This window comes from Siniperca chuatsi, linkage group LG18 (genome assembly GCF_020085105.1).
Source record: "Siniperca chuatsi isolate FFG_IHB_CAS linkage group LG18, ASM2008510v1, whole genome shotgun sequence".
In the NCBI taxonomy this organism is placed as follows: Eukaryota; Metazoa; Chordata; class Actinopteri; order Centrarchiformes; family Sinipercidae; genus Siniperca; species Siniperca chuatsi.
The window spans coordinates 4,086,034-4,112,471 of NC_058059.1; the positions used below are offsets into that span (position 1 = coordinate 4,086,034).

Genomic DNA, 26,438 nt, shown 5'->3' on the forward strand with positions numbered 1-26,438 from the left:
TGTTTCAATGTGCATTCTGTTACTTTGCTAATCTTCTGCATTGGCTCTTCATCTCGCAGAATAGCTGTAGCCTGAAAGCTATTAAGTCAGAATCCATCTGAACATGCTTTGATTACTGCTTCGCACACTCTTGGCATTCTCTTGATGAGCTTCAAGAGGTAGTCACCTGAAATGGTTTTCACTTTACAAGTGTGCCCTGTCAGGTTTAATAAGTGTGATTTCTTGCCTTATAAATGGGGTTGGGACCATCAGTTGTGTTGTGCAGAAGTCAGGTGGATACACAGCTGATAGTCCTACTGAACAGACTTTGTATTATGGCAAGAAAAAAGCAGCTAAGTAAAGAAAAACGAGTGGCCATCATTATTTTAAGAAATGAAGGTCAGTCAGTCCGAAAAATTGGGAAAACTTTGAAAGTGTAGTCACAAAAACCATCAAGCGCTACAAAGAAACTGGCTCACATGCGGACCGCCCCAGGAAAGGAAGACCAAGAGTCACCTCTGCTGCGGAGGATAAGTTCATCCGAGTCACCAGCCTCAGAAATCGCAGGTTAACAGCAGCTCAGATTAGAGACCAGGTCACTGCCACACAGAGTTCTAGCAGCAGACACATCTCTAAAACAACTGTTAAGAGGAGATTGTGTGAATCAGGCCTTCATGGTAGAATATCTGCTAGGAAACCACTGCTAAGGACAGGCAACAAGCAGAAGAGACTTGTTTGGGCTAAAGAACACAAGGAATGGACATTAGACCAGTGGAAATCTGTGCTTTGGTCTGATGAGTCCAAATTTGAGATCTTTGGTTCCAACCACCGTGTCTTTGTGCGACGCAGAAAAAAGTGAACGGATGGACTCTACATGCCTGGTTCCCACCGTGAAGCATGGAGGAGGAGGTGTGATGGTGTGGGGGTGCTTTGCTGGTGACACTGTTGGGGATTTATTCAAAATTGAAGGCATACTGAACCAGCATGGCTACCACAGCATCTTGCAGCGGCATGCTATTCCATCCGGTTTGCGTTTAGTTGGACCATCATTTATTTTTCAACAGGACAATGACCCCAAACACACCTCCAGACTGTGTAAGGGCTATTTGACCAAGAAGGAGAGTGATGGGGTGCTGCGCCAGATGACCTGGCCTCCACAGTCACCGGACTTGAACCCAATCGAGATGGTTTGGGGTGAGCTGGTCCGCAGAGTGAAGGCAAAAGGGCCAACAAGTGCTAAGCATCTCTGGGAACTCCTTCAAGACTGTTGGAAGACCATTTCAGGTGACTACCTCTTGAAGCTCATCAAGAGAATGCCAAGAGTGTGCAAAGCAGTAATCAAAGCAAAAGGTGGCTACTTTGAAGAACCTAGAATATGACATATTTTCAGTTCAGTTCACACTTTTTTGTCATGTATATAATTCCACGTGTTAATTCATAGTTTTGATGCCTTCAGTGTGAATCTACAATTTTCATGGTCATGAAAATAAAGAAAACTCTTTGAATGAGAAGGAGGTGTCCAAACTTTTGGTCTGTACTGTATATATATATCTCTCTCTCTCTCTCTCTCTCTCTCTCTCTCTCTCTCTCTCTCTCTCTCTATATATATATATATAGATATCTATCTATCTATATACACAAACGTATATTACTCATATGAAACCCTCTCCTGCATGCAGAGCTGCTGTACCTGCATCTTATTTCACTAAAATTAAAACTACGCAACATCATATTGTAAATAAATACTATTTATTGAAAATATTGCATGTAGTCGATCTAAAACAAAGTCTTGTTTTCCTTTATTAACAACATGAACTGAGGTTGACCACTCAGACTACAGCCCTCATCATAGTTGGAATGAAAATCAAGAACAAGTCTTCTTCCAGTTTCCTTCTGAGGTCTGATTAATTAGCAGACAATTACCTCGAATGCCATTAAAGACGACTGCTAGCATTTGTTTAAGCATGCATACTTTAAAATTCCATAAAAGCACTGTCTCTTTTTAAAAGTCCATTGCACTCTGCTGAGCCTCATGATTACACTGAAAAAAAAACAAACAATAAAATGAAATAAAACAACATTAAACATCCTCAACAAATGGGACTGCATTGCTTTGCATTGACATATCCCACACACTGACAACATCTTGGTCCAACGTGTTGTATGTAGTGACACCAGGGGTGAAAGTAAGCCAGTAAAAGCAGAAAGAGGGGTTTAGAGTACTAACAAAAGTCATATTAGTCACATTTTAAATAAACTGGCACTTGAAGCGTCAATTTTAATATTGGTCTATTGGTTTTGACGGCCAATCTGATATGCCTGTTTTTAAATTAATCCATATTCTGTCTCTTGCTGTTAAAATGGACATCTTCTCTATAATCTCTCACTTATCTGTAGCTTCATTTGCAGGTCTACTGCAAAGTGCATGCAGGCAACGATGCATTTATATGTAAAAATAAAGCATGATTTTGTACTTTAAAGAGGAAATTCTATGTGTTTATGGATTATAAGGTATCTGAGCATTATTGTAGTGCACAAATATTGACAGACTATAAAGATGAACAAGCTAATATTTCTTAAATAATTGTTGTTTGCATGATCGCGCAGTTGTGAGCTAAAAGCATGCTGCACTGCTGTATCAGCAGTCTGCTATTAATACTTAATTCATTGAGAAGAACTTTATTCTTTAAATTGACTACATTTATTTTGATCATCTCAACACAAGTGGATAGAAATGCCCTTAAAATTCCCAAATCTCCTATTGCTTTTCCTATTTTTGTTTTCATTCCTGATTAATACCGGTCTGTAAATGAGGTTTTTCCATATTTATTTATATTTATTTCTACATCCAAGTTTGATTTCAAAACAAATGTTTAGTGGAACTTGTTAGCATGTTGGTAGATTAAGGTGGTACTTGAATTAAACAGTCTCTAGCCCTTTATTTGTTGTGTGCGTTTGTTTGCACAGGGCTCAGAATTTACTTTCACCACTGAGTGCAACTGATAGCATGGCTTGTGTTTGAGTTGTGTCAGAAAACATGAATGGCACGAAGAAGAATTTAACAGGATTTTCATACATCTCAAAATTCTTCGTCATTTGCGCTGTGAGTCAAATGCAGCTCCCTGTGAAACAAGCTCGACCCCTGACCAGTCGTTCTCCGCCGTCCAAGACTCGGAGGAGTTTGGAGTTGGGATTTTCTGCCCGATCAGACCCCGAGTTTGTTGGCTTGTGTCAGCACCACCTTGAGTACGGGCATAAACGCTGACGTCTCGCTGAAGTTGCTGTTGCTGACTATGTGGGTGTGGATGTTGAGGCCCTCCCCGTAGGATCTGGACTCTATACTCCTGGCTATGTTATGAAGTCCTCCTACAATGGCAGGAGAGAGCTGGAGGGAAGAACAGCAGAAAAGTTGGTGAGGAAATCAAAGCTCTGATATCCTTTAGAAAGTTCCTCAAACACAGTTATTTAGCAGGATCAGTCCTGATCTCTCATTTGGCCTCATGCAAGAACATTTTCATATTCTTATCCTAAACCTCTCATTCTTTTTTTCGATGAAGTTTGCTCGTGCGGGTGTTCCTAAGACGGATTCACCAAGCCCTCTCAAACTGGGCAGACGGATTATGACAAAATTTTCGCTCTGAATAAGTCGCAACTAATCCTTCCTCTTCTTCATCTTTTTCTTCTTTTAGCCCTTCTTCTTCTTCCTCCTCATCTTAGTTTTCTTCTTACTTTTCTTTTTCTCTTTTAATTTCTTCTTTTTCTCTTAACTTCTTCTTCCACTACTTCTTTTTCTTACTTTTCTTTTTCTCTTTTAACTTCTTTCTCTCACTTTTCTTTTACTCTTTTAACTTCTTTCTCTCACTTTTCTTTTACTCTTTTAACTTCTTCTTTCTCTCACTTTTCTTTTTCTCTTTTAACTTCTTTCTCTCACTTTTCTTTTTCTCTTTTAACTTCTTTCTCTCACTTTTCTTTTTCTCTTAACTTCTTTCTCTCACTTTTTCTCTTTTAACTTCTTCTTTTTCTTACTTTTCTTTTTCTCTTTTAACTTCTTCTTTCTCTCACTTTTCTTTTACTCTTAACTTCTTCTTTCTCTCACTTTTCTTTTTCTCTTAACTTCTTCTTCCACTACTTCTTTTTCTGACTTTTCTTTTTGTCTTTAAATTCTTTTTATCTTTTATCTTCTTCTTCCTTTTCTTTCTTGTTATTATTGTCATCTGTCATAGTGCAAGAAGCCAAGCCAAGCGGGACACTCACCGTCTGCTCTCTGAGTTTGTCGTAGAGCGCTTCCAGGCGTTTGTTGGCATCATCAAGCTTCCTCTTAGTTTGCTGTGAAAAGATAAAATAGATGATTACACATCCAGTGATTGACTTTGTTTGGTAGAGATAAATTGAATTGTTATCCCCATCAGATAGACTCACAGGGTCGGTAGCTACAGCTAAGCACTTCTGAATGAGCCCCTCAAATGTGGTCTTCAGGACCAGGTGCTCATCGGGGATGGGCTTCTTCATGATTTTCTCAGCAGGGATGGACTGCAGCGGCTGAAAGGGTTAAACAGGGTAAGAAGATTTCAAGCCTAATGTGTAAATGACTAACAATTTGTTGTCGGAATTGGTGTTTTTTAGCACCTGGCTGATTGGGCCACAATGTTGGTCAGTATCTCGTTTTCTTTTTTTTTTTTTTTTTTTTTTTAAATTGAGTGACATTATAAACAGCTTTTCATAGTTTTAATAAAATAAAGAAAACTGGTTAAACCTGCAATAACTGACTGTTTTGGCCACTGGGGAGCAGCAGAAACAAGTCAAACACAACACTGACATATCATCTCTTTCTTAAGCTAATATGGCGAACTAGTTAGCAAACAGTTGCTTATTTACACAGACAGCAGTTAAGGTGCAATGTGGCCATTAATTTAGAGTTGTGTTTGTGTCACCTGATGAATGTAAGTCCAAAATTCTCTCTCTTTTAGCTCTGTTTTTGGTTTCTACCAACTCCTGAGTCTTTAGCTGCTAAATGCTCTGCTATGTTCACCAGCTAGTCTCTAACTATGTCTGTCTGAGCAACAGAACTGTGTATTTTATACAACATTAAAGCTTTTGTGACCATCATTCAGCCGCAGGTGTGATATAATGAACTCTTACAGATAATAATCAGTTTTCTGAGGGTGTAACACAACAAATTAAAAACAGTAGACCTAAAAGGAGAAAAGCCCCCTCCGACAAAAATCTAAATAGAAATTGAAGAAATGTGCGAGTGGGACCATCCTTGTAAAGCAGTGTATTGCATGCCACAAGAGCTAACAACTAAATTATTTTCTCCTTTTCATCATGATCACAGAAAACAATTTATTTATTTAATATTTCCAAATTAAACCACTTTGCATCAGAATCTGTAGAAAACTGCGTACCTGTATAACATCTCCAGTAGGTGCTCCTGGTGCCCCCTCCATACTGGTCTTGGGCATTGCAGGGTTCATGGGTGGAGGGGAAAGCTGCTGATGGTGCATGCCTGAGTAGGGTACCTGGGCACCGTGCTGGCCCTGGACCATGCCCTGAGGGGCCCCGGAGGATACCGGCTGGGCCTGAGGGTCACTGCCCAGCGGAGCCATGATGGGAGCAGTGATGGGGGCAGGAGGGGTGTAATTCTCTTGAACCTGCTGAATGATGGCAAAGACATGTTATTTAAAACATGCAACATCCTCATCTCTGTCTCTGTCTGCAAGAAGAGATGTAATAGATTTACATAATGTGTACCGTCTTCACTGACAGACTGCAGTAACGTACTTCAGTCAGCAGACTTACCTTCTTCTTTGATGCTCTGCTCAGGGCCGGAGGGTCATTCCAGCCATTCTGAGGTCCTACAGAAAAAAACAATCATCCTAATCATTCACTCATTCTCACACTACCAGGAAACAGTCTATTTTATGTTTTGAAATGTGTCAGAGTTAGAAAATTATTCAATTTGTTAGCCATAGCTTTGATCATATACATGTAACATTTCAAGGAAAAGCTATACATTTTGGGAAATACACTCTTATTCGCTTTTATGCTTAGAGTTAGATGAGAAGATCGATACCACTCATGTCTGAGCGCTTAATAAGAAGCTACAGGTGTTAGCTTAGCTTAGCATAAAGACTGGTTTAAGCTAGTTTGACTCTGTTCAAAGGTTAAAAAAAAAAATCTGCCTATCAGCACTTCTTAAGATTACTAATTAACTTGTGTGTTTAATCCAGTAATGTTAAACGACACGTTGTGATTTTACAGGGCGTTATGTGCCGGACACTATTTGTGTGCTAAGCTAACTGGCTGCAGCTTCGTATTAAGGGGACAGACACCAGAGTTGTGCTGATCTTCTCATCTAACTCTCAGCAAGAAAGCAAATAAGTTTATTTCCCAAAATGTCGAGCTATTCCTTTAAAGCCCCACTACAAATCTACAATGTTGCATTGATTGTGCTTCAAGTATGGCTAATAAAACACTTTTATTTTGATTAGCGTAATGTAATTTATAATCATATAAAGATCTTCAATGTAGCTTCAAAACAAATTTCTCACAGATTGTTAAATTCAGGGATTTAGCCAATCAACCCATGTGAATTACTAACTGGAAAAAAGCCGTGCAAATTTGTTTCAGAAAAGCTTTTTCAGATTAATGATTGCTGCAAGCTTTAGGTGGAATTATAGTTGTGAGCTCTTCCTGTTACTTTGATCTAAGTAATAAAGTACAACGATTACCTGCATCTGTCATTTAGCATTTATCTCTATTCCAAAGATAAATGGTTTAATCCACATAACAGCACACAGCTTTTATTTAAGTTGTATACAATTTCAAAATATGAGTTAAATAAGATTAATATCTATATTAAGTCTAGTCTGGGATAGCCTGTGTGCAGACAGTTGATGAACTCTCTTCTACAACTACAAATTAGACAAAGATGGCCGTCATTCTTGAGTCAATAAATAAGTATGTCCTGAGTCATCTTGCTGAAAAAGACAAAGAGACTTTAGGTATAGTTACATATAGTATATGCAGGTTTGTATAGTGATCATTTAAAGTTCCTAAGCCTTGTAGTATAGTATATAATAATAGTAATAATACCGGTAGTATTATTAAAATAAAACAAAACCAGACTGCTTGCTGTCCCTGCCATCTTTTCCAAGACGTAATCTGTCCTTGCTACTGTATACAGTGTGCCACTTTTACAGTGTCTAATTGTAATGAATTCATAAATTGATAAATGTAAAAATCCATTTTAAAATCGATCAATGAAATTTATATTTAAAATTAAAAGTTAAAAAAGTAAATGGGACAAGTAATAATTTATCTTCTTACTCTATTTAATGATAAATTAATAACTGAATAATTTTAAATTTGAATCACAAAATTAGTTCTTTTTGAAATGTATTTCTTCTTTAAATTGAAGCAATCATGAAATGGAAACAATTATTGACAAGTAAACACCAAAAAGTTTTAAAGTTTTAAACATTTTAAAGCCTTTCTAAAATATATTTTGCAATCCATTTTAAAAATCACGTGTTAATTATTAAATTAAATACAGAATGAAACATATAATTATTAAATGGCAAATGTTGTGAGTTTTTTTTAATATAATTTTTTCACTTCGTTTTTTAATGTATCATTTCAATGCAAATTTAATTGATTAATTAATCAATTAATGAAATTATTGTACATACTGTAAAATGCTTGTCTAAGTTAGGCAGCATGTTGAACTGAGAGTAAAAACGGTTACTGCGGGAAATTAGAAATTCGAACCACGGTTGTCTTTGAACATACAGGCTGAGTGAGTTTGTGAGGAGGACAGTCACAGTGAGGATGATCAGAGCCATGCAGACCTGTTCTCTGCGAGGCGGGGATCAGCCCGGGGTCAGGGTCTAGCTGTGTACCTGAGACTCCGCTCGGTGGAGGAAGAGGCATGTACGACACAGGAGATCCCGGCCCGCCATGCTGGAAAGACGCTCCGGAGGGTGGAGCAGCGGAAAAGGAGGAGGAGGAGGTCGGAAAGAAAGGGGAACAAGAGGGAGGAGAGGAGGACAGGCACTGGCTGATGGGAGGTTGTCCCGGATAGAACGGAGGTGCTGGCTGAGGGGGGAGGGGCTGTGTGTACTGAGAGAGAAAGCCAGGGGGCTCTGCAGGAGGAGCAGCAGCCGAGGAGTACTGAAGAGGCTGATAGATAGGTGCCCCCCCAGCTCCAGGTGGGTACTGGCTGACCTGGGGGTAGGCTGGGATTCACACAGTATTCAACAGCTGTTAGTGAAAAACTGGTGCATGTTATACTAACTGTATCATGCAACAGGACAGACTAATAAACAGATAAAGACTACAGGTTACAGTACAGTGCATGCTAAAGTGCTTTATGTTTGTAGGTTATAAAAGACTCAACAGGCAAAGAGATAAACATGTAAAAATGTTATTCGACCAAGACATTCTCATTTTCTGTTAGTGAGTAACATAAAGGTGATCAGATATTACAGTCAAACATTTCCAAAAGGAAATGCTTGCCAGTGTTTTAAAGAAGAGAGAAGAAAGGTTGCATGGTGTTGTGCCACCTCTTGATGCAAACCTGTCTCTTACAAATAATGTTTATATACTAGTATTTCACTACTAATTCACTTTACCAAATAATTGCAGCCTCTGAGGTCAGAGTTGATGGTTGGATGTTCAGCAGTTTGACTCCAACAGGAGTCCTGCGTCCCACATGTTGTTCGGTTTAGACTACTAAAGGTGCTTTCAAATCTAACCCGTCTGGTTCGGTTTGTTTGGGCTGATGTGAAAGCTGTCAATTAAATTCTGGTGCTGATTTAACAACTGGACCGAGGGTGTTTTCAAACCTATAGCTCGTTTGCTCTGGTCTGAATCAGTGGATGAGTTGTCAACGTGTTACATTCAGTATGAACATTTTGCGGTGGGAGTGAACAGTTTGCAGATATGTTTAATATAAAAATATCCTCAACAAATCAGTTAAATATAAACTTAAGGTTGCTTGATGACATTTAACCTTAGACTCTAATCTGAAACTGATTTCTTTCTAAGGTCAGTAACTCTCGTAATACACAGCTAACTCTTCAGGTTCTGCGGCCTGTAGAATATGTACACATATGTAATATGTACACTTACGCTGGTACTGATGGGAGTACATGTATGCAGGAGTGGAGGAGGGTGGAGGTGCAGCAGCTGTGCCGGAGGGTGGCATCCCGTACATGGGGTTTGAAGGCTCCGCCTGCAAAAAAAACAATAAGAAATCTGAAACCACATTTCAAAACAAAAGATCGATAACCATCCATCCATGAAAACCGCCTGTGTGATGTCTATACAGTCAAATCACAACAATCCGAGTGCAGGAGAAAGAAATGAAAGACAGAGTGGAGACAGTGAATGCATCAACAGTCAGAGTATCAACAGGAAGCGGGATGGCGATGGGGAAAGACAGGCGAAAGGCATTACCACAGACGAACCACAGCAGCTAAAAAGAATTTGGGATATCAGGTGTTGATCCGATCAATGAAAACACAGTTTTGTCATTTGCAATCATCAAGGTAGCCTGTGTGCAAGAACATCTGTGAACATCAGCAAAGGTGTGTGTCGAGGTCAGGTGGGCGGTCAGTGTACCTGCTGGTCTGAGGCGCTGCCTACTTGTAGAGGAGGAGGGACATTGGGGAGGGCTGTTGGAGTTTGGTTACTCCAGGAGGTGACAGTGGAGGCAGCCCTCACCTGAAGCACACAGAGACACACGGCACATACCAATGATGGCCGCAGCATGGGGGGGGTGTGTGGGGGGCACCGACAACACCACCACAACACACACACATTGGACCGGAGCCAGGGTTCAAATTACACAAACACAACTCCTCCCAAAAAAGAAAGTTTGTACATTTTGCTCCCACAATAGGCACATTCATCATTAATATTTCACAAGTACATTTAGGAATCAGCATGTGATTTAAACCCTGGCTAGAATGGAAATCCAATCAATGAAATGACTACAACACAAAAGGAAAGTGCAATGAGCACTTCAACAGGTGGTTAGTTAGTATGTGATAGGGATGGGGTCTGATAGCATTTTATCAAATTCAAATCCAGTACAGAATCCACGTATTGAAAGCAAATCCTTTCGAATGCCTTATCAAATCTTATCAGGTTTACCTGTCAACATTTGCAAGTATCTAAATGCTAAAATACCTCCAACTTAAAGATGTCTAATGACATTTTGTTGGCTGAGAAGGCAGAAACAACAGTTTTAAGTGGCAGCTTAATGAATGTTTACAACCTGTAGCTACAACCTGAAAATGAGATGAGCAATATAATATATGAAATGTTAAAAGCTGTAGCCTCCTGTACTTCACCAGCTACTAGCCTGATTCACAATTATTAATTTAATCAGTTACAAATTTTGATATGAATGAAATTTTAAGTGATAGATTCTCAAATTGATGAGGTGATCAGCTGATCATCAGACACAACAGAGTGGAGACTGTTGAGTCTGATGATCTACCAAAACACAAAGACCACCAAGTCTTTTCACTCACAATCTTTGTCTGAATACAGACAGCAGCTGCAGAGAGCACATTAACCAGAGAACAGCCAAACTTTTAATTTTAGCTGTTAATTAGCTACAGCTGATATAATCTAAAAATGAGAAGCTGCTACCTTTATGTTTTCCTTTACTCTTCGTGAGGAGAAAAGAAAGGTTTCATAAGAGATTCGTTAGTGTCGGAGCTTAACGAGTATTTTGCCGACTGGGAACCAGCTATTGGAACCCATCTCTACCATGTGACCTGAAGATGTTGGCAGTTTTTAAGAGGAAGAAAAGGAAAAAGACCTGTTTGCCCTCAGGTTTAATAAAACCACAAACCTAATTCTGCGTGAAACCTGATGTCTAATGATAAAAACTTTTAACACAAGACACCAGGTTTCACACAGATTCAGGTTTATGAGTAATATCATGTCAAAGTGAAGAAGAGTAAAAACACTTATGTGATACTATAGAAACACGTACTGGCTGGTAATACTGCGGCTGTGCTGGGGCGGAGGCAGCAGGTACTGGAGCTGCTGCAGCGGGCTGAGGCACCATGGCGGGCTGGACCGGGGTGAATGGATGCCGGGGCAGGGCTGAGCCGTGCTGAGCAGGAGTGGCGGCGGGCAGCCGAGACTGAGGTCTCTGGGTTTGTACCGGAGCTGCAGGAGCCACCGCCTGCTGCCCCAGAGCCCAACTGAGACGGTCACGAAGCTGCTGTATGGCAACCTGTATGGACCAAATGAGTGGAGTCAAATGACAAATGTGAACTTAAGTTAGTCTCCATGTCTCATTAATTTTAAGTAAACTGCACACCAGGAGTCGGTTGCACCGGCTCTCTGTTCAAACTTAGACTAGTTATATTAGAAGTGTAGTTCACAAGTTAAATTTAAGACCTTTTAAATACCACATAGAATGTAATTTAATATCCGTTTCATAATCATACCAGTTAATGATATGGCCTATTATTATTTATTATCATATTAAATTTTTTCAGTACTTCCCAGCAGCATCTATAATTAATTAAAAATGATGTGACATGGATCAAGATAAGCGAAAAGAAAATGGATGGATCGATTAACCAATTAAAAATTATTAATTCATTTAAGTCTTTGCTAAAATCGGCACTTCCTAGCTACTGTAGCTTGCCATATATTTACTATGATGGTGCTGACTGAAACAAAAGAGGATCGAACAGCTTCCTGCAGCACAATCCACTGTTGAAACAATCCCAATTTTAGGTGTATAATGCCCCCCGACAGCCCGCAATCAGATACAAAAACATTTTATAACTAATATTACTGCCAACAGCAGGTAAGACGAAATATTTAAGACTTTTTCAAATTAAATTTAGAAATTTTTACTACCTCCTAAGGCCTTTCTTTGAGGAAACTCAGACTTTTCAAGTCCTGCAGACACCCTGACATCACTAAATCAAAATGGGTTGCACCACACAAACTATTTCTTACATAGAAATTAATTGTTACTACATATTTACACCCAGTAACTGCCAGGTGTAAATGTTGCATAGGTTACTGAACTGGCTAGCTTAACTGACAAAACTAACGATAGCTTGCTAATATATGACCCGTTTAGGATGAAGACTAAAAGAGGTAATATGAAATATGGTCGACATATCTGACCTGACACTGAAAATGCTGTTTAATATTGATTTTAAATCATATTTCACAAAAATAAAATAATATAGCTCAAATTACAAAACCTTATGCTAATAACGTCAGACATAACAATCACATAATGTTGGTTAGGTTAGCATAATCAGATATTTCCCACTCAATAAAAACTGCATGAATACTATCTCTGAAAATGTAGGTATAAATGTTTATCTATATATGCATACATAGAGATGTTTCAAATGATTTTAAGTTATATATAATTTGCCCCCCTAAAACTGTTATTTTTGGCAGTTTTGTGACAGCTTGTGATACTACAGCGACTTCCTGTTTACATAGTCGGTTGAACTTTCGACTGAATGAAGGAAAAGATGTTTCACAGCAACTTGTTTACACTTTACTAAAGGCTTTACTAGCTAAGGCATTGTTATTACTAAGAACTTAGGAAGAACTCAACACACAAACTTAGTAATGGATTTACAAATAGCTGGTGCAGCCCAGTCCTGATGTGTTACATACCTGGTTGGTGTTGTCAGGCAGGTAGGTGATGGCAGTGGACAGACTGCCCTGGGAGGCCAGCAGGTTGGCATACTGGCTCATCTTCTCAGCCAGCAGGATGCCAATAGCAGTGGGACCAGAGCGCTGGGTCTGCTCTACTGCATGCCGCAGCACCACCACCTTCTCCACCAGGTCCTGAGGAATATAAACTCAGCACATTAGCATGACTAAAAATGAACATCCAAACTGCATTAACAGATTTTTTGGTCATTTGGGAGCAACAGAACAAGCTGAAAGCACAAAATCCGACCACTTCTTTTTCCTACGGTTCCTGCGTTTCCATTTCTATAAGATGTTCTCTCTTTAGCTGCTAAATGCTCCACTGTGTTCACCAGCTAATCGCTAACTGTGTGTGTCTGCCTCTTGATGCTGGGTAGGTAGCGTAAAGTGGGTTTTATCAAAGTTTTCTTTCTGAAAACAGCCGAGTCTGAACGCTGGAAAAACCAAAACAATGAGCTAAAAAGCTCTGTGGAGCTGAGGGAAACTGCTGAGTTGGGTGATTTTCTGTGGGTTTGTCACTACGAGGGACACCTTACACATTACACTTAGTAATTTGACCCATTATTAATACAAAAATGTTGACTAGTGCAGCTTTAAAGCAGCTCTAATCGATAGCTTTATAATAATGTATAAATGACAATGTGACAATGTGAAAGGTGCTGCTCATAGTGATGAACCTACAGAGAATTATCAGTTGAATCTGCAGCTCCCCTCAGCTTTACGGAGCTTTATAATGAGTTTCAGCTCATTGTTTATCTCTCTGAACTTTACTGTTTTGGTTCACTCTTACTGCTCTCATAGTGTTGTTTAGCAGACAAAGTTAGCGACTAGCTGGTGAACATAGTGGAGCAATTAACAGCTGAAGAGCCCGATAATTCTCTCAGGAGTTGGTGGAGACCAAAAACAGATCTACAAGAGAGAGAATTATGGATTTAAATTCATCAGATGGACAGAGATGCTGCCCCCAAGTGTCTAAAGAAATCAGGTTTAAAGATACAGAGCTGGAGTCACTATCTCAACACACCTGGAGAGAGAGTGGACAGTGTCCGTTCTGTGCTCTGGTCCAACAAGTCACAAGTTTCTCCACATTTCCAGCACAGATGTAACATAGACAGGCCTGGGCTTGCAGTTGGGCGTTCTTTGCTGCCTCCAGTCTGTCCCCGAGAAGGTCTAATAAACAGACAAGCTCAGTTAGAGAGCGCAAATTCACAGCTGAGAGACAACGAATATTAATAAAAGGGGCAGTAGGCACTGATGAAACTCTGAGTACAGGCTGCATGTCAGTTAGAACAATGAAACAGGAAAAAGCCACATTGTGGTCTAGTGAGGTCTATCAAACAACAATATGCATGTATCCTTAAACTAACCACAGAGGGACGAGAACTCCTCAGGCTGAGCGTAGGTCATGACAGCAGCCAGAGCCTCCTTCCAGTTCTGCAGGTCACACGTCTTCAGGATGTCATGCCAGTCTTTCATCACCACTGCACTGATCAGCTGCAGGACAAAAACACAAGTTATATAAATCGACAATAAACTCTCAGTAAAAATTCTCCTTCAGTTGTTACCTTGGTTATCTTGCTGTGTGTTTTCGTAAAATACTTCTTCTGGGTTTTCTCTAAGAGCTCGGCCCCTCCGGCGATGGCCAGGATGATGCTGTCTGCCATTCGGTTGTCATGGAGACAGAGCTCCACAGCTCCCTCAAAGTCTCCGGTCAGCAGGGCCTGTGTGATCAGCCCGTCCACATCTTCCAAGAAAACAAAAAAAAGTTAATATTTTACAATAATTAAACACTACAACAACACATTCTTTTTAACTGGTTAGTTCTTTTTCTTTGGCTGAAGGTGAAGTGAAGTCTGCTGCTGTAGGTTCACGTCATGAAACGTTGAAAGAGCTGTTACCTTGACTGATGCTGAGACTGACTCCTCCTGTATTGGCTGGAGCTGGAACTGGAGCTGGAGCTGGAACTTTAGTGGGCTCCTCAACTGGAGCTGAGGTCTCAGCAGGACTGGGCTCCTCCTCCACTGGTGCTGTTGTCTCCTGAAACACCAGAGAAACATCCTGTCATGTCTCAAGTTTACTCTTCTCCTCCCCCCATGTGTTGCAAGACACTGACTCATTTTGATGATCCTAACTGTACAGACAGCCAGTGAAAACACATAATAACTAGAACAGATGGTATGCTGATATATAGTAGTTAAAGTACTAAATCACAACAGAAGAAAATTATAAAACTATAAGTATCTTGATGAAATGTTCCTTAACCACCAAATGATTCTGCTCATTGATTAAAATAAAACCAAGAAACAGTGAAACTATTTAACCCAACGTGAGAAGTAGAAATAACACACAAACAATCAGATTATTCTGGGTTGTTTTTTTTTACCCTTAAACCTATAATAAAATATATAATATTTATATAATATATAAAATAACAGATTTTTTGGCCACTTGGGGGCAGTGGAAACAAGTTGTGAGCACAACATTGACATATCATCACCTCTTAAGTTAATATGGCGAACTTGTTAGCGAACAGTTGCTTATTGACAGCAGTTACGGAGCAACAAGTCCAATATTCACTCTCTTTGAGGTCTCAAACAACTCCTGAGGGAAATATCTGGCTCTTTAGCTGCTAAATGCTCCACTGTGTTCACCAGCTGGTCTCTAACTGTGTCTGTCTGCTGTTTGCTGCTGAGCAGGTGGTGTACAGTGGGTTCTTAGAGCTTTTTCACTGAAAACAGCTGCCTGCTGCAGCCGAAAACGACACTTTGAGAGCGGTGAGAGTGAACCAAAACAGTAAAGTTGCAGCCAAACAGCTGAACAATGAGCTGAAACTCACTATAAAGCTCCATAAAGCTGAGTGGAGCTGCAGATTCAGGTGATAATTCGACCCCTTTCACATTGTCACATTGTCATCTGGTACATCGTAGAACCTCCAAAGTTGGTTATCCATTTTCTATACTTCTTGATGAGCGATAACAATAATATTTGACTGACATTGTAAAAATAAAGATTAAATATCATTAATCAATAATTTTGAGAAATTCCTAAATATTAGAGCAGACAGAAACCATTCAAAATAATATGTCTCTTATGTACAGTAGACCTTAATGGTTCTAGATAACGTGATTTAATTGCTTAAATAATTGTATTACTCCTCTGTCATCTGATTATCCCTAATGCTGTGTTTGTGATCCAACCTGTTTGTTCAGTATGTGCTGACGGATGTTCTCATTAATCAATCGTGTCTCAGTGAGCTCTGATAAACCTCAATCTTAACGGGCACTTGGGCACTGTGGCAGTTACCAGGAAAAACATCAAGCAAGTAGCTACTTGACTACTCACAAATACCTGTGGGTATTGGGACAGACCCAGTCTGTACATGCCCACACAGTCCTGAGAAAAGGTCTAATCAATCAAAATAATTAAAATCACCCGCGCGTGTTTACTATGGTGTGCAGGGTCTTTAACAGTGCATACATCAGATGAAGCATGAGTTCAACAGTAATTTTGAAGGGAATTCAACTGAGCTAGACGACTGCATCTACGGAAATGTGCAGTGATGAAAGTGTACCTCCTCCAAGAGGATCTCCTCTTCCTCTGCTTCCTCCTCTGGGAGAACTTGATCCACATTTTCTTTTGGTTCGCTGGTGAGAGCGTCCTCTGGATCTGCTGCTGCTGCAGGCTCTTCAGTCTCTGGGTCAGGAGTGGAGTCTAGTTCCAGTGTGGCTTCTGGCTGAAGGTTTGCCGCAGCAATCATGTCAAACGCTGCCTCAGGAGTGGAGTCTAGTACCAGTGTGGCTTCTGGCTGAAGGTTTGCCGCAGCAATCATGTCAAACGCTGCCTCAGGAGTGGAGTCTAGTACCAGTGTGGCTTCTGGCTGAAGGTTTGCCGCAGCAATCATGTCAAACGCTGCCTCAGGTGTGTCAGCAGGCGGCACGAGGCTGAGGTCTGCTAAAGGCTGCAGGCTGGCTGGAGCAGGTATCTCCACCTGAATATTGAGGATAGATATGGGTTTAAAGTCAGGGACAAAAATTTTTCAACTGCAAAATAAAGGAGAAATGTGAGGCTGAAATGAACTCAGAGACATCCTTAGATATTTGGGGAGAAGTGTGTAGGGAGGTGCATTTGGTGACCAATTCAAATACTTGGAGGGAGTTTAAATGGAAAGTAATAACACGATACTTCCGGACGCCACAGATAACAGCAAAATGGAGGTCAAACAAATGCTGGAGAAAATGTGGACTGCAAATTGGCAACAATGCTCATCTTTACTGGTCATGTCCAAAGTTAAATCATTTTTGGAAGGATGTGTTCGATATGTGAAATTAAAGTAAAAAAAAAAAAAAAAAATCAATAATTGAGGGATTTGTGCACCAACAGGTTCAAATTAGACAAAACTAAACTCACACACTGTGGGATCAGCTGGCTAAGGTAAGACTTTGCTTCATTTTTAAGAGTAAAGATGTCTCAGGATCGGCTCTTTGGTCCAATTAAAATGCCAAATAAATAAAATTAAAGAGAGCTCAGGCTGGAGGCCATTTTCAAGCAGTGGGTGGCATAAAAGCAAGTAGACCCAGGCAACTTCAGACTGAAGAAAAACTCAAGATCAGCACTAATTTTGGATTTTACACTGTAGTCAGGGTCACGTTTGAGTTCAGTGGTGGAAAAAGGTGTATGAATAGACAATACATTTACACCTCACAGAGAGACAGAGAAGTTCACAAAGACCATCCACATCCACAGAAAAGAGTCAGCGCACAGTGTGCACTTAAAAATGTAAGAAATCAAACAGAATAAACAGTTTTTAACTCTTTCACTGTCACTGTAAAATCAAGTCTGTGCAAAGCTTCCTCTGAGTAGTTTCAAAAAGTGAAGTCTTATTTGTAGCACTGATACAAAGCTTAATTTATGACTACTTGCAACACTTCCTTATTACACAATGTAAGACAGAGACAAACAGTTTGCAGCATTTCAGCCAAGAACTGAAGCACTAATTGCTGCCAACAGTCGTCGGTCAGTTTTGTTGTACTGTCAGTAAAAGGATGTGAACGGCACAGTTAGCAGGAACAAATGGAGAACAGTGTAGTGTGATAATGGGCAATTTGGAAGCATTTCTACTAACTGGGCTGGGACACTCTTCCCTGTTCTGGATTTAAAACAGTTGCAGATTTTGTGTTTATACTTCTTTTAGTTTTTCAAATGTAATTTTCATTGGAAAGGCCAAATAACACCATTCTACTGGGACTGCATCACATCACATCACACTGTATGTTGTAAGAAACAGTGGTGGCTTATCATCACACTGGATCTGATAAAAATATATGCGGGCACCAGAACGAGCAGCAAATTAGAAACCTACATAATATAATATTTAGTTCAATTAGGAGGTGATCTTTTTAACCACATGACTTAAACTACCTGGAGATAAACTGCTAATAGTTAAAGGAATAGTTCGACATTTTGTGAAATGCACTTATTCACTTTCTTGCTGACAGGTGAGAAGATCGATACCACTCTCATGTGTGTCTGTTAAAGCCTGGCTTTTCCAGTCTTTATGCTAAGCTAAGCTAACAGTCTCCTGACTCTAGATTCATATTTAATGGAAAGATATGAGCGTGGTATCAATCTTCAAATCTAACTCTCGGCAAAACTGCGAATAAGCGTATTTCCCAAAATGTCAAAACTACGCCTTTAAAATGCACAAAGAGTGACTGCTCTACACAAACTCACCTGCGGAGGGTCAGCAGGCTTTTCCTCTAGTGCTGCTGAAATCTGACAACAAAGAGGACACATTTATCACAAGGATGTACTGAAAGACACACTTGATAAAACTATTAAAGAGAAAATATTTTGAGCAAATTATATATATAGTGTCATATGGGGCATACAGTAGCCTAGAAAATACATCTCACCTTTAAGGCTAGCTCCTCTTTGTTGTACCCCAGAAGTTCCAGGTACTTGCTGCGAATGTCACTTGCAAAATTTGCCTGAAAACACAAAATAGTCACACAAAAAACTTAAAGAATGACAGCATTATTCATTGAAAAACTGTATATTTCCAAGTTTATTCAGATTTTTCTAGAAAAAGATTCTTTCAAAATTTCATACCTTGAGGAAAGACCAAACAGTCTTTTCAAACTCATTTTCAGCTGCATCGATCTTTTCCTGGCAGAAATCCACAAAGCTGCCTGCACTCAGAGTGGCCTGCAGCTGATCGGAGCGCTTCAAAAAGGCTGTTTCTGTAACAACCTGGCTGATATGAACAACATGTGAAGTGGGCTGCTGAGGCTGCTGAGGGTTCGGCTTTGTGTTCTCCAAAGATACCAGCTTCCCACCAAACTAGGAGTGAACAAAAGCCAAAAGAATGTGAGTGATTCAGATGGTAAAACAAAGGGTTAGGGTTAGAAGAAACAAGACTCACAGCAAACGAGGCTCCAACAGGTCTGCGGATCCACTTGGGTGGCTTCTTCAGGGGGTTGATTGTAGCTGGAGGGGCAGTGGTCTTGGGTAGCTGCAGCGGGGGCAAAGTTTGTCCTGTCCCAAAAGGATCCATGTTCCCAAACGAGTTGCTAATCTGTAACAGACACCCATAGTCAAGTTAGACACAAAGGCATGATGTTTGAGATGCCAGAAATCTAATTTACAGCCAAGTTCATGATGTTCAGCTCTAAGCAACCAAGCGATCACATAGTATCTGAAAAGGCATCAATAATAACAAAAAAACAGTTGCAAAATATAATAGCAAAATATAAAAGATGACAACGACATTTTATCATGATACTTGCTATACGCTAACAGGATCATTGTGGCTTTATTGAGTCTCTTGACCTTATGAGGTCTGCATATTTTTTGGCTTGAGCAAATCTGCTGATTAACATATTTCACGTTTCAGTTTAAAATAATCATCGCATCTTCAACATGCTGTCAATCAAATGTTATGCCCTTAAGTGCAGGTTGCAGTTGATTTTCGCATAGCTTTTGCAGAAATCTCTTTGAGCACGTTTTCTGACAGAATATACAACTTTGTTCATAGCAGACTCATGTTTTTTGTCTGAGGAGATTTAATCTCACCTGGTCAGCGTGTCTCTGGCTCTGTGCCTGGTTGCTACCTCCCATGATGGAATAGATGTCGATGTGTCCGTCAAAACCTGCAGCCGACAGCACTGCAGGGTTCCTGGGGCACCACTGGATGTCAAAACACCACTGACTGCTGATGGGCAACTCGTACAGCACCTGAAGAGTCAAGTAGAAGATTTACTTACATCAGAGGGATAACAGTAGAGAAGGTTTTTTTTTTTTCAACTTTGGTTGTGTCAATAACCTGCATATAAATACAGTAAACGTTTACCTCTGCTGTGTTTGGATTCCAGCACAGGATCCTGCTGTCCTTCCCGCAGCTCAGGAGCAGCTCAGGATCAGCCAGACTCCAGGCGATGGCCAGGACACCCCTGTACATAAAGAACAGCACAGTTTTCTTAAAAAGCCACATGGTTTTTAAGGGATAAGGCTGGTGATATTCTATATTGTTCTTATTGTCAACAAACGATGATGAAAAGACCAAAACCAGCAATGTGTTAGTCCGTCTCTCAATACTTTCTGACTTTCCCAGTCTTTCTGTGGCACTCAGCTCCAAGCCCACTGGTTCCTACTGAAAGTGTAAATCTTTAAAAACAGGTCACAAATAAAGTGTTTCATTTAAAAAAAAGAGGCTATAATTCAGCAATTGTTCCTCAAACAGGAGGAAATAGTGCATTTGTCGGGGACTACTTTCAGCGGCCGATGAATCCACATTTGGTGCTCTAGTGAGTGTTTGGGGCAGCAGGACGGTGTATGTGGGACTGAGTCAGAATAAACTACAGTGTGTGTGTTCATGGTGATGAAAGAACATGTCACCCAGTGCAACAGAGCGGCTCACTGATGTGTTTTTAATAGTTTTTGGACAACAATGGAGCTCTACGGCACAGAGGAAGAAGATATATCAGGCTTTTGGATACACAGATAATACTTATTGGTAGATTCATTCCTTGTTGGTTTTGGTCTTTTCGTGAGATTTGTTGACAATAAGAAAAATATAAAATATCACCAGCCTTATTCTTTAAGAATGCAAAGGAAAGCTTTATGCTGCTTTGGTGCCAAATATAACAGGTGTGTTTACCTTGTGTGATTCTCAAAAATCTTAAAAGGAGAGGTAGCAAAACGTAAGTCCCACATCTGGATAACTGGCATCCGGTCGTCCTCCGAGGACAAGACCAGCTGAGTGGCCACTTCTGGGTGCCAAGCCAGCCCTGAGCAATGCATCTAAAAACAAAGACACACACACACAAAAGTAGACATTTTAAGTTGAGCAGACAGCACCAAAGGATTGTGAGAAAATGCAAAACAAAAAATTTGTCCAAGACAGCATGCGTAAGACTTCATCTGAGTGCAAAACAAACAACGTACTCTGTTGCTGTGGTCGCTAACTTTAATAATGAGGTCATTCTTGCGAAGGTCCCACACTGAGGCTCGGCCACTCGGGCTGGCAGAGGCCAGGATGTGTTGTACCTGTCTGTTCCACGACACACAGCTGATGTCCTCCAGAGGCTTGAAGACAAAAACATGAGCTCTTTTTGTCATTATATATTCATTACAGTCATCCAGCCTGTTAAAAATATCATTTACATGCATGAGATGATACAGATTATGTCACAAACAGCATCGGACTACTCAATGTTTGAAAATAGTCATTATCACTTAATTATGGTGATGTCTGAGAAATAATTAAGTCAAATGACATGTACAGAGTTTGTTTAAAAAAAAGAACTTCACACAGAGGAATTTCACATTTTGACAGCAGAAATCACTAAATCATTGACCTTGTTGAAGATGCAGAAAGTACATTTAAATGAATCACTGACATTTACAAATAAAAGTAGAAGATACATGTAAAATGTAGTTAAAAAAAACACCTGAGTTTTAGGTCCTGGTGTCATTGGAGAGCCAAAGTTATTCATGTCCCAGATATAGATTTCAGACTCATTCCCACCTGATGCAACCAGGTTTGTCTGCAGCAGAGGAAAAAATACAAAATGAGTCACTGCATTTGTTTTTAAACTGAGTGCACGAACACAATGTTAAATTCACCGACACTGGAGTTAAATGGATCGCACCTGGAATGGGTTGACGTCGAGAGCTCTCACCGGCCCCGTGTGCTTGTCACTCTCAGCAATGATCACGTCGCTCTCTCCAGCGATGATCTTTGCAGGGTCGTACAGAATGACGTTGCCGTTCTCGCCTCCTGCAATAAGGACCCCAGATGGGTGACCTTGGGCATCCATTCCATAGGGACCCCATACAAGTTTGTGGTATCTGTGGGGAGACAGGAGAACAAAACTTGTAGAGCTGCACTAAAAGGGAAAAGTCAACAACGTGAGTGTAGTCAGCCTGCTTTCAGTACCTGTGAGAGGAGGAGAAGCTGCCACATGACTTCATGTCCAGAGATGGCTCAGTCAAGTCCAGCTCAAAAAACTCCAGGGAGGCATTGGTGCTGAAGGAGGCATCCAGCTGCTGGGCTGATGTTCCTGCAGAAAGAGAGCACAGGAAGCTTTTGTTCTGTCGCATATTACACGATGTTGACTTGTCACCAGGGCTCGTATCTATCAAACTTCTAGAAATTACACTGAAGAATGCTGTGAAGAGCCAACTAAGAAAGAAAAGTTATTTGCTGAGCGTGAAGAATAAGACACATTTATCAAGAGACTTACTCCTAACTACAGCAAAGTGTAAGGGTAACCTTTAAGAGCAGCTCTCAAGTCATCACATGATTAATAACATGTTTGCTCTGAGCAGGAACAGCCAATCAGAGACCACACTTCTCTTCATTCTCTTCATAGTGAAGCGTTATTCTGCAAAAACATATGTAACCCAACTGGAGCAGAAAAGAAATTCTGCTGCTGGTATAAATCAGACAAAACATATAATAAGGAGAATTTGGTAGCATTTTGAGTGCAGACAATGAAAATGGATGGAAAGCGTTGTTTGCACCCCTGATCAATGTCCCAAAAACCCCCCAGAAAAACAAAAAGGGGTAACATCCTATTCAATGTTCAAATGCAAATAATAGCTTCAGATAACATAATATTCATCACGACCAAGTATATTTTGTACAGTCACTCCAAAACATGTCTCAGGAGTAAGCATGCGACAATATCGAAATTTCATGCCACGATTATCCTGGCCAAAATAACCGAGATTCACGATGTTATCCTGATAATCATCAAAATATGCTTAAAACTCCTAAAATGGCACTAAACATGCTGGAATCACTTTACCTTACATTTTGTTAAGAAACAAATATTTTTATTGCATCACAGAGAGGACACACATCTTTTTTAGTGAAAAGCAAACAATCTTAATGAGGTAATCTTAAATCATAAGGTCCCCTGCCTGGAAAGATGAGGGCTCCCCCTTGTGGCAATTCAAAAGAAAACAGAAAATTAATATAGGACTGTACGTTAGCGAGCCAAACAGCTTTTTCAAGTCACTCGTGAGGATATTCACAATTATCGCGATAATGGAAATTCACCACGATCAACTTATCTTCAGGGTAATATAAATACGGAAATATCGTCCCATCCCTACTCAGGAGGTTTATGCTCACCTCTTGTTTATGTAGTGCACCTCTGGAGACCTCTTGGAGTTTTTTTTTTTAAGTCGAAACAAATTTTAATTGCTTTCATTCTTAAGTTAGCGAGTAGAAGTAAAAGTGAAGTTTCTGTTATTATTATTTTCCAGTGAACCAAAACGGCAAACAAGTGAGGTGCATGCTCTATGACTCAGATTAGTTTAAGTGGCTGGAAGACTTGACAAAAATGATACAACGTCCTGTCAAAACACCAGATAGCGGCGGCGACAGCAGCAGGCCTGTGCTTGCTGCATGCTCATACCTGTTGCAAGGTAGATGGGGTGGTGCTGTGCAGGACTCCAGCTCTGGATGGCTGTGCGGTTGATCTCTTTAAGTTTCATCCTGGAAAAAACGGTTTGAAGGAACATGCAGTAATTACTACAGAGTGGTTACAGTAAATTATAATCTTATTTTTGTTCCTCTCCATGCGGCTTCTGCAGGAGTCACCACAGATAACAGAGCATACGATGTTTGATGTATTTTAGCTCTGACAGTATGCATAAAAAAGAGCTTATATTGCTGGACTTTACATTATGTTTAAGCGGTAAAGGATAGGTTCAATTTTTTTCCAAGTGTTTCTTAAAACAACACTCACATGCCCATATGTACAGAGTCATCGGTCGCTGTCCATTCTGGCTTTGAAAAGATTACATCCTAATGTGATTCCAATGTATAGTACATGTGTATTTAGTATGAAATTCTCTCTTTGTGTTTCCTTGCTGAGCCACGGTGGCAAGATGAAACACAGAGAGACTAGAAAGACAGTAATTCTGAAAGATACCCACTTTTAAAATGAATTTTAACACAGAACTGACTGAATTTTGTCCCCCATCACTTACACTGTAGTCGCAGCAGGAACGGATATTTTCCAGCATGGACAGCAACAACAATTACAGAGACTAACAACTCAACCTACATCAGAATCAGAAATACTTTATTGATCCCCGTAGGGAAACTCTTTGTTACAGTAGCTCGCCTTTACGTCAGTGCACACAGGAGAAAGTACTAACAAACAATATGATACACTATAAAACACTATAAACAGGTCGTAGTATCAGGTCGGAATATGGGCATGTGCACTCAGTTACCAGTTTATTAGGTACACCTAGCTAAAACTAATACAGTCTAATACAACAGTCCTGCAATAAAAACCCTACCTTAGAGAGGAGTTGATTATTTTATTAATATATCTATTATTTTGTCCACCCCATTTGTATAAATGAGGGTAGACTAAATAACAGAAACGCCTCTCTGTATAATGCAATACAGTTCAACAGCAGCACAAACTACAGCCTCCAAAACAGTTTTATTATAACCTTCATGAAGGTAGGATTTATTGCAGGACTGTTGTATTAGACTTAGCTAGCTGTACCTAAGAAACTGGTAACTGAGTGTAAGTGTTGTGTTAAGATAGACGTGAAAAAATGTGAACCTTTCATTTAAAAGCTAAGAGGAGGCAAACTAGTCAAGGCATAAGATTGGTTTGGTTTATAAGCAAGCAATTCAGGTTTTACTCCCACTTCTGTATAGTGCATTTGCACCATTCAGCCCCGCTACTGTAATAAATACACTAGTTAAGAGTTACAGACAAAGGCCTACTTTGACTGACACCAACTATCACAATGCATTGTAGAGCTGTGTTAGAGCAATGACATTACAAATGCACTGTCTAGCTCTCAAGAAACTGGGGAACCAAAGGTTAACATTAGCAAACAAAAAGTACAGTACAAGCTAGCAGCAAGCTAACAGCTGGTGGACCAATTAAAAGCCGCACAGCAACGGCAATAAGGAGCCTCAGCAGTAGCAGAAATTAAAGTCAAAAAGCAGAAAACGGTCTGCAGTTTATTGTCACGTTTTGTACGTGCTTATAAGTCCTAAAGCTAGGGGACATTATGTTTTCTAGCCTGCTAGCTGCCTGTGCAGGCAAAATACAACAGTAGGAAGACAGTTACACACTCACAGAGACCCACTCACATATCTTATTACTTCACAAAAGCGGCTTACCTTCCCTCTTTTGCTCCTTCTTACATGAACGCACACATAAAATAGGTGACAAACACAAACGCCGTCCACCCGTACAAGTTCCCCTTTCGGTTCTGCTTAAGGATTTGCGGCTGTAAAAACAGAAGAGGAGGCTACCGGGTCCCGGCTGCGGACTCAAGATAGATTTCCACGTCCCCACTGGTCTCCATCAACGTGGCACTAAGCAACACTCTCCTCCTCCCACGAAGAAGAACAACTTCCGGGGGACGTCAAACACTGCTACGCCTGCTAGCATGCTAACTATGCTAGCGTTAGCATAGTTAGCATGTAAATCTACTCCCATTCCTTAAACAGTCAAGATAAGCTGGAATAATTAATACATGTGTACACGTTTTACATTTAAAAGTATTCAATACGGAATTATTGTGGAGGAAAAATAAACTGAATTTGTTGTTAATAATATAATTGTATTGTATTTCATTCATATATGCAAATATATATTTGTAAATGAATTTTCATCATATGCCAAAGCCCTGAAGAGGGTCCCCAAACTAACTAAATACAATCTGAAATAACCCACTGTATTCTTTTCTTATTTATTTTAATTTAATAGTATTTTTATACTCACTGATTTTAAAGATAAGTGTTCCTCATGAATGTGATTTCATGTTAAGATTCAGACATCTGAATCACTTTTTTATATTGTTCTTGATAGATACTGCTCAGTATTTTGTATACCATAAAAACCTTGCATTTATAATATTGAACTTGGCTGAAAATGGTTTATTTAAAACAAGTACTCTGAGCTTTTAAAAGCATCCATTACAAGTACATTACAAGTCCTCAATCCAAAATTGCATGTAAGTACCCAGCGTGCTGCAAGAAAATAGATTAATACTGATGCATCACTGTGTAAGCAGCATTTTACTGTTGTAGCTGCTCGAAATGGAGCTAGTTTTAACTAATTTATATACAGTTTAGTCCTGTGGTTTCCAACCTAGGGGTTGGTCCCCTTCAAAGGGTCACAAGAAATATCTGAGGGTCCAGGAGATGATTAATGGGCTACACAAATTTATATTGATATCTTGGACTT

General features: G+C 40.0%; 1 protein-coding gene across 9 annotated transcripts; it reads right to left on the reverse strand.

The window, feature by feature from the left end:
* Positions 1–1,711: 1,711 nt before the first annotated feature.
* sec31a (SEC31 homolog A, COPII coat complex component) lies at positions 1,712–25,617 on the reverse strand. Of its 9 annotated transcripts, XM_044174903.1 has the most exons (29): positions 25,367–25,616; positions 23,625–23,704; positions 22,136–22,259; positions 21,849–22,047; positions 21,648–21,743; positions 21,142–21,282; positions 20,855–20,997; positions 20,048–20,147; positions 19,771–19,932; positions 19,121–19,273; positions 18,808–19,038; positions 18,612–18,686; positions 18,430–18,471; positions 16,613–16,687; positions 16,271–16,540; positions 14,598–14,736; positions 14,265–14,443; positions 14,067–14,193; positions 13,724–13,869; positions 12,661–12,834; positions 10,991–11,236; positions 9,604–9,705; positions 9,112–9,214; positions 7,830–8,216; positions 5,779–5,834; positions 5,385–5,633; positions 4,399–4,518; positions 4,234–4,305; positions 1,712–3,364 (listed from the first exon to the last, which is right to left on the reverse strand). In XM_044174903.1, exons 2-29 carry the CDS (start codon positions 23,701–23,703, stop codon positions 3,185–3,187), a joined length of 4,170 nt encoding a protein of 1,389 aa, XP_044030838.1. In that variant the 5' UTR covers position 23,704; positions 25,367–25,616; the 3' UTR covers positions 1,712–3,184. The 9 variants fall into 9 exon arrangements, with proteins under 9 accessions (XP_044030838.1, XP_044030837.1, XP_044030835.1 ...); XM_044174902.1 differs by having other exon boundaries at positions 5,385–5,630; positions 7,881–8,216; positions 16,271–16,687; XM_044174900.1 differs by having other exon boundaries at positions 5,385–5,630; positions 16,271–16,687.
* Between the last annotated feature and the right edge of the window lie 821 nt (positions 25,618–26,438).

Coding starts and splice junctions, on each gene's coding strand:
- sec31a (XM_044174898.1), bottom strand. CDS start 23,703: ATGAAACTTAAAGAGATCAACCGCACAGCCATCCAGAGCTGGAGTCCT. Junction 14,444..14,597: donor CAGTCTCAGCATCAGTCAAG/GTAACAGCTCTT, acceptor TTTTCTTGGAAG/ATGTGGACGGGCTGATCACA. Junction 5,634..5,778: donor GCAGAGCATCAAAGAAGAAG/GTAAGTCTGCTG, acceptor GCCATCATTCAG/CAGGTTCAAGAGAATTACAC.